The sequence below is a fragment of the Anopheles arabiensis genome, chromosome X, assembly GCF_016920715.1.
Source record: "Anopheles arabiensis isolate DONGOLA chromosome X, AaraD3, whole genome shotgun sequence".
Taxonomy (NCBI): domain Eukaryota; kingdom Metazoa; phylum Arthropoda; class Insecta; order Diptera; family Culicidae; genus Anopheles; species Anopheles arabiensis.
This window is the reverse complement of record NC_053519.1, coordinates 11492608-11501377: the sequence shown is the minus strand read 5'-3', so window position 1 is coordinate 11501377 and position 8770 is coordinate 11492608. Positions and strand designations below refer to the sequence as shown.

Sequence of the window (8770 nt, the reverse complement as noted above, 5' to 3'; positions counted from 1 at the left end):
GTTTTTTTTTCTTCCTTTCTCTCCTCTCCTACCAAACGTCAGCCGAACGCAAATTTGCCGCCAGGTGGCGCTACGAGCGCACGGTGTAGCTTGCGTGCACAGATGTCGTAGAACGACGGTGGAAATAGCGGCCTCTCTTTGGGTTGAGTTTGGTTTTTCCGTTCTCTGTGTTTGCTTTAAAAATTTTCCTTTTTGTTGTGCACTTTCACCACAAAACAAGATGCATTTATCGTTCCTTTTTTTTGTTCACTTGTTTTTGGCTATCATGTACGGTAGCCACGGCTATGTACCGGAATGTGTGAACTAGTGATGGGAGCTTCGGATTGCATGCGTGGATCCACTCCGACTCCGACATGCTTAATTCGGATCCGACTCCAAAATAAGTGTGGCTTCGAATCCGACTACTCCAAACGAATAAAGATCCAATCGGTTCCGATTGAATCCGGATTACTCCAATCGAATCCAAATGGCTCCTATTGAATCCATTTTCCTACCGTGCTTAATTCGTAGAGCAAAATACTTCCACTGCGAAAGCAAACTTGCAAGCAACCCAAGCTCCTAGCTAACATTGCTGTTTTCATAGCTACACATGTAAGCCAACACTCTTTTTAACTTTTGGTTTGATGAATCTCGTGATTTTTTTGTTAGCTTTCCTTATATTTTTGATTGCGTTCAACGATTTACCAAAAGTCTCTCGCATATTTTTTACCCATTCCCACAATTAATTGGCATTTTCCTGTAATGTTTCTAACAAATAATTTTAACAAATTCGAGCTAATAATAAATCATTAAGCTGCAAATAGATGAACCGAGATTTTCATGGTACCGTGCAAACCGCGTATGACTTCTACTGTTATAACATTTTGTTATTAAATCTGACAGACAGGCGAGTTAATTGCGGTTCGTGTATGGACTCATCCGAGGTCTACTGACGATTTCATGTACCAAGATGAAATATGTTTATCAATTTGTGAATAAAATGATGAATTGCTCATAGTTAGTGCAAAATAAAATACAAAACTCGCTTCTCGACACGAGTTTTCTTACAAATCCACTGGAAAAGGTAAAAACAATCGGTTCGCGCTGCCGCAATACCGATGTTGGGTATCTCTGCGAAACAGCAGGCGTGATTGAAAGCGCGGAAGATTTGAAAGCCCAATTGTTGTACAACTGTTATGAACAAGGCGCGAATTTCCAGCTTTAGCGGAGCCCAAATCGGAAAGTATTAAAAATATCACAGGAAACTTATACTGTACTGCGGCACTGTATAGTGCAGATAGTTAATGGATTAATACAGTGGAGCGCCGTTTATCCGGGCTCATCGGGGCTCGATCCCGCCCGGATACTGGAATAACACGGTCAATAAGTCAAAGTGTATATTTCAACTTCATTAACTTCATGTTCTTCCACCAAGAATTTTTGAAATGTGCTATGAATTATAGCATTTTTTGTTTTGACAATGTGCTCTGATAACCGTTTTTTTTCTAAAATTCTCATCACGCAATGTCATCTTTGTATTGAACTTAACATCACGGATAAGCGAACAGCCGGATAAAAGGTACCCGGATAAACGGTGCTCCATTGTAGTTGCATATAATGTAGCAGCTAATTGTAATGAATAATTTATTAAGGATGATTCAAGTTACCCGAGTACGTAAAATAGGCTAAACATGATTCCAGTCCAACCAGACCTTCTCCCCCCCCCCCGCCTCCCCTACTCCTGAGTTGATCCGGAATCGAATCCGAAAGCAGCTGGATTCGGATCTAACCAAATCCGGCTGCAGGCCCATATTGCCCATCACTAGTGTGAACGTGTATGAACTAAGTGAAAATAATTAACTTGCTTTTTTTGTTCCGTTTGTTTCCAAATAAGAAATAATATTCAACTATTATCAGTACTAATATATATTTATTATTCCGCCAGGCAAATTGACTATCAACGAGCCAAATAATACAACTCACAAGGACCACATGTACCGGGGTTGATCACAATGCCATCCCATTATCGTTAGTAAAGAACTCAAACAGCATTCCTAATTTGTTTGGACCGTCCCGAAGAGGTCAGCCAATGTTAGTTTATTTTTAATTTCGAAATGAATTATTCTTATTTCAGTTTCTGGTAAGAAGTTCTAGTTCAAATCATATGGAAAGGGGTAGTAGTTCTGCTCCGGCAGAAAGCGCAATCAGACTGTAAATCCCGCGTCATTTCCTTGTTTTGTTGTTTGGTTTTTATTATTTATCAAATAACATGTATCGTACAATTCAGATTCTTATTTTTGTGGGGGATGGATAAAATGCGCAGATTTTCCTGTCAGATAAATGTGTTTCTGCACGTTTGGATAAATCGTATGTCTGAGTGAATGTGTGTATGCATGTTTGCTGACTTTTTTTTTTTAAAAGTGGTTTTTGTCGTGATTACACCTGAATAATCCATTAGCATCGACTAAACCCATCGAGCTGTTTCGGTTATAAATAATGCTTCTACCTTTGATTATCCGTACACGCACACGCATACATACACGTAATTAATAAATTGATACATGGAAAGACCTCCCTCGATGAGTCCTGGCGCGCACTCACAATTCGTTTGACATGAGACGAACGATTGTAATTTGCCGTTAACTGGTGCAAACACACTTCGTTAAAAATAAAAAAAGAACACCATTCATCCCCGCTCCATTTATGGTGCGCTACGGATTTTCATATCAAGCGGTGCTGCGGCCGATTTCATCGGGAATGAAAATGAACAATACCGAATAAGCACTGCTGCTAAGGTCCGGGGGGCGGGGTACGTGTAAACTAAAATATAACTTAAAATTATGTCCACCCGCAACACACGTCAGAGATAGTCTAGGATCATGGGTGGCTGGCTTGGGCTGCTCTAGAACGAATAAATGTTGTTGCGCCAGATCGAAAGTATAAAATTACGTCTGTACGTCTATGACCCTCCGTCCCGCTGGCTGGGAGGGGGGTGTGTTTGTTGTGCCGCTTGGGTTGGATGTGTTTAGAAGCCTCCGGTCTGCTGCTGGTACACCTCAATCGTGTCACCTTCCTCCATGTCGAGCGTCGTCGGCGTATCGTTTTCGTTGATCGGCTGTCCATCGAAACGGAAGCGGACCACCTGCATCGACAGACCCTGTGGTTGGGAGCAAGGCAATGAAAACAGCCGGTAAGTAAATGTTCTTTTGATATACGCACAGCATAAAAAAGGGAGTAATAGTATGAGGTAAAATGCGTCCAAATCATGTGTTAAACTGACTTCTATGCAATGCCGTGCAAGAATGAAACATTCAGAATGAAGTTGTCATTAAGCTTAACTTTTCGGTACTTGTCACTGGACAATGGACTACGCTTCCGGTAAAAAGAGTAATCAAGGCAAATGCAAATGGTGTTTAGCATTCTTCGTCAAGCTTATTGGACTGTTTATATGACGAAATTTGTTTTTGTTACATTTTCATCACACGAAAAGCAAGCGTAGAATGCTTCGTAGATACGAAATCGTGATAATCGAGTGTTGATTTAAGAATAAAAGGACAGCGAAACAACACACACCTGAAAGCAGCTGTGTAATCCAGACAAAACAATAATTACTTACCGCTCGGTCGCAGTAGGCGTTCATCAGCTTACGCAGCGGTGTGTGCCGCTTGATCTTGAACTGCACGACGGCATTGTCCTGGCCCAGAACTTTCAGGTTGATATGCTCCGATTCGGATCCCTGTGGTCAGCCAATTCGTTTCTAAAATGTTGATTATGAGGACGATAAAAAGGCACGAGGAGAGAGAGAGGGAGGGATAAACAGATGGAATAGGTATTAGTAATGTAAAATCTCGTCGCTAATTGAGCAAGCAAAACTGTTTACAAAGCTTCTTTTAGTAAACAAGGCAAATTAGTCGAAGTCGAGTAATGAAGATACTGCTCTCTTGTTTTTTTGCTAGCCGCCAGACAAATTACTGCACTACGAAAACGGATATAAAAAACAACATCAAATACGCTTCTCCTAACATGAGCGAAAGGGACAGGGATAGCATATTGCGAGGGGGAGAGCGAACCGCTTGAATTATAATGGCGTCCTCGAGGGGAGATGAAAAAAGAAGAAATTTCCCGTATCCTAGCATCCGGGCTGCCGTGGGCTGCACCGACAAATTGGCAATTAATCGAAGATGCTAAACAAATTACCAACATAACAGTACCACAACAAACTAGTTTAACCGAACGGAAACTTACCCATGCATGCGTCCAACGCCCGGCATTTTCGTGATGTCGGTTGTTGAGGGGGAGGTTGATGGTGTTGGTGTATGTGCGTGTGTATGTATGTCCAAGCATCGGTGGATCGCCATCGAACAAGCCGCGCGAGATGCGAGATGCCGGGAAAGTTCCATATACCAGGACGAATTGGAAGAGAACAAGAAAAAAAAACACGCACCCACACACACACATATGCATCGCAAGACGCAATTTCGATTAGTCATTGTGGGCAACAGCCTCGCGCTCGGTAATGTGAGCCTCGCAACGTACCTTCTTTTCGTCAGCCATTTTTACTTACGCACCGGGACGGATAGGGGGACACACTTCAAACAAGCGCACAGGAAGTTCACTGTCAAGAGCAAAACACGAATACGGGCAAGCTTAAGTTCACTGCAGAAAGGCGCGTCCGGTGCGGCTTGCTACAACGATTGGAATAAATTTGTGGAAGAGGGAACAACGTTTGACAGCCGCTCGGCGCTGCCGGATCGGTTGCGATCCGTTCCGAAGGGATTAGAGATGGGCCGCACTGATTCAGATTCATGGGTCGGTATGAATCTTCAAAGTGAATCATTGAACCTGAGTCTCAAATTCCTATACTCGTTTTTCGAGACTCATCAATTTTTAAACTAATCAAAGAGAATCAATTTAAAATCATTCATTTAAAAAAAAATCATGAACTTCGAATGATTCGTTCATCTAAAACGATTTGTGAATCTGTTTACATTCATAAATCTCTATCTCAAGATTATTCCACTTTTTGTCTTATCATTGTCCTTTACTACGTTACACTACAGACTTTCTCTGAGTCACGCGAATAGTGCGAATAGACATTCGCATAACTCGGATTTTCGCGCAAGTCGAATATCACGAGTTTTAGAAAAAAAATATTAATAAATGGTAACTTTTAATTAAATTGTATGCTTTTATGCACTAAACTACATATGTCATATAACACATATGAAAATTTAGATTACTTCTGTCTTTTTAGCGATTTCAAACAGTCAACGATATTTTAATTTATTTTGCATTTGACAATTGTTGGAGAAAATTGTATTGATTTGCGTAAAAAATATCAAAACTAAAAATTCGCGTAACTCAAGGAAAGGCTGTACAGGCGGCCCCGAGTAAAATACCGCGTATCTCGAATTTCCGCGCAAGTCGAATCTCGTGATTTCCAGCCAAAATATCACTAATTTTCGTGCAATTTTGCAAGTTGGTGGTGGTTTTAGCAAAAAAATTAATTATTTGATATGTGTCTACTGAAATGAACTTTTTTATACCTTTTGAAATGTTTTTACATTCGATCAATACGGAAATTATTTGGTATTTCACAATGGATGTGTCAAATCAGTACAATTTGCTCAAAGAACTGTCAAATTTGAAAATCCGCGTATCTCCAAATCCGCGTATAACAGGTACCGTGTATCTCGGGGACCACTTGTACATACATTCACAACAGTTTGAAACGATTCTGCATTTTCTTCATTTTTTGTCGCTTCTTTTTGAGATAGCTAAATCTTTAGAGATTGACGAAGATTCATTGAAATCAATGGAAATTCGACCTAGGGTTAGAATCACGCCTCACTAAGGCAGCGATAATCGCTCCTGCTGGCGTGCGTTTTCTGAAAATGTATGGAATTTGACACCCGCTGCGGGTGACAGTTTGCACTAGTGTTGGGTAAATCTTATTGAGATTCATGAATCCGAATGAGTCTTTGAAATGATTGTTGATTCTGACGCATGCGGTTGCAAACTGTCACCCGCTGCGGGTGTCAAATTCCATACATTTTCAGAAAACGCACGCACACCCGCATCAGCGATTACCGCTGCCTTAGAGAGCGGTACTTGTTGCGACGCAATGCGTTGCGATTTTGCCAAAATGTATGGGATTTGACAGACGCATGCGTTAACGACGCACGACGCAGCGTCAAAGTAGAAAAATTTCTATTTCGACGCACGTCGTGATGCGTCTGTCAAAATGGTTTAACCATATCGGGTGAAAATCGACATTTTTTCACGTTAAATTGTTTCGAGCGCAATTGGACGTGTAATTGGACTACTAAATAATTTTATTAACAAAACAAAATAAATGTAGAGAAAGTAATTTCGTAATTGCTGCAAAACAGGTGTGTGCGGGTCAGTATGGAATATGCAATAAAAAAGAGAAAACATGCTTTGCACTGTTTTGAGCAGAACTTGAAATGATTTTACAGTTGTAATTTAACATTATAATCACATCAGAACCTATAAATAAGAGGCATTATTGCTGTTTGTTAATGTTTTTCTTTGTAAAATGTGTTGACATATCCATGCAGAACGCAGCGAACAGATACCAGCCTGCGTCACGCAATGCGTTGCGATACGCTGCGTCGAAACAAGTACCAAGCCCTTAGGCTCGTGGCAACGCTCATCGGATGCGATTTTATCAGACGAGATTTATATGGGATTTGACAGATAACGTCGGATGTGCGATTACCGCTACCTAAAGATGCATGTGAATGAATCTTAACGAAAGATTGATCAAGCACAACACTACAAGGATTCCGTTCCACGGCGGAACAAGGCAGCAACGTAAATCTAATACCCAAGTAACAACATTTTCGCTTGTGTTACTAAGCTTGTTTAGGTCATGTTTTGCCCAAAGGAGAGTACAATAAACTAAAATAGTGCATTAGCAAGAAACTGTTCTGATTGATATACAATCCATGATTATCCTAATCTCTCACTACACAAAAATTAACGTCGCATATCCTGGAATATGAAATCGGACAGCAGGTGCTGTCTGGCTTGAGACGAGACGAAGGTTGGAAATACACGAATCGCTGTCGTCGTGGTTCGCACCTTGTTTATAATAACTGTAGAACAGTTCGATTATCCTGAGGCCGAAAATACACGACGCAAGGTTTCCTCGATACCGCGATCAAATTCGTATAACTCGGTTGTCAATCCAGTATAGCAATGAAACGTCATTCGATCTTGCTACCGAGGAATCTTATAAATGCTCGTGGTGGATATATCTGCGGAATTGCGAACGAGATTGCAGACGAGGCAGATATGCCAACTGAACTGTTCTACTGTTAGGCCGAAAATACACACGTTTTTAATAATAATGGTTTAAGGGTTTGATGAGTTTTCCAGGGCTTTCTGCTGTCACAAGGGATCCAAGATGGCCAAACCAATTTTGTCTAATACTTGACCTCTTTCCTATACATTCCTTGGTTCTACTGTTATGCGAGGTTACCGAGGGCGAGGAAACCTCGCGTCGTTTATTTTCGGCCTGAGATGTTCGTGGTAGCGTGACATTATTATTTTCACTTTCACATGTTATCTTGCCACATTAAATCGTCCACCCGAACTCGGATGGGTCCGTACACTATCTGCGATAATAAGGTTTTCCTAGTCCGTTTCGAATGTAAACATTGTTATTCACCGTGTGCAAATTTTATTTCACATCACAAGGGCCACAAATCCATTAAACGACCACTAAGCGGGATCTAAACGGCTCAAGCTTTCAATCTAAAAGGTATCTAAAAATACTTCGTTTAGTAGATGGTAAAAGACCTATGCATTCTAAATATACATTTAAAAAAGCTGGTGGTACCAACTGTTCATGGGATACCCAGCATATGGAGCTTTCCTCGCTTTGAGAGCTTTCTCATTCCTTTTGTACTGTTACATGGTTTCGTATTAAAGTTACATCGCTAGAACTAGAACGGCGATACGATTGGTTAAATACTAAACTCCAATGTATACCACCAGCACTGAGAATTGAATACTGGTCGTTGGTGCTGATACCTGCGTATCTGACCACACGACCATTCTTATTGATTTTTACTCGGAAAGTTAGAAGGGTGTATATGCCATGATTAGATGAAGCTTGTGGAACCACATTGCAAGAAAATGACAGCAATATAATTATGAGTTACAATAAGTCATCTATTGAGCAAAACAATGAAGCTATAGAGCGTTCGTTTTTATATATGTATATTTGATTTTACAGTCGTTTAGGCTTAACCTGTGGCGCTTGGGATCGATCTGACCATTCATTCTGTTGCATCTAATTTTCATACCAATAATTTTAAATTTCTTCAGTATGATTTTCAACACGTCGCAATCTGGATTGAGTTTGACAGTGATGTGTTGAAAATCATGTTAAAAATTCAAATTTTATTGTGAAGCAAATACACCATTTGACCGCTGTTGAAAAACATCTTGGACGTGGTGAACAATGATGTACAAATTTGAAAGTGACTTGGAAAATCCTGTATACATGTTTGATCGAGGCAACGTGGAATCTTTGGGCGAGGCTTCTTGTGGCCGTTTATAATAGTAAAACAGTTCAGCGCTCGCAATGGCGTAGAGATACCAATCTTCAGCATTTCTGCGTTTCGTGTATTTGTGGACTAAGAAGAATATTTTTTCAGATTTGTTTTGCTAGTCTACTGACTGTTTTACGACATTTGTTAAATCAGTTACTTGTGAGAATATGTTTTATTTGCGAGTGATGATATGAGAAAGACATTGA

General features: G+C 40.4%; 1 protein-coding gene across 1 annotated transcript; it reads right to left on the bottom strand.

Annotated features, from left to right (window-relative positions):
- Nucleotides 1–2205: 2205 nt before the first annotated feature.
- Nucleotides 2206–4689, bottom strand: LOC120906259 (small ubiquitin-related modifier 2-like). The gene is made up of 3 exons (XM_040317804.1): nucleotides 4516–4689; nucleotides 3596–3715; nucleotides 2206–3136 (listed from the first exon to the last, which is right to left on the bottom strand). The coding sequence occupies exons 1-3, from the start codon at nucleotides 4531–4533 to the stop codon at nucleotides 3005–3007; spliced, it is 270 nt and encodes an 89-aa protein (XP_040173738.1). The 5' UTR covers nucleotides 4534–4689; the 3' UTR covers nucleotides 2206–3004.
- Between the last annotated feature and the right edge of the window lie 4081 nt (nucleotides 4690–8770).

Excerpts from the sequence above, each read along its gene's own strand:
- LOC120906259 (XM_040317804.1), bottom strand. Across the intron at positions 3,137-3,595 it reads ACGCCTACTGCGACCGAGCG|GGTCTGTCGATGCAGGTGGT; the intron begins GTAAGTAATTAT and ends TCCCAACCACAG.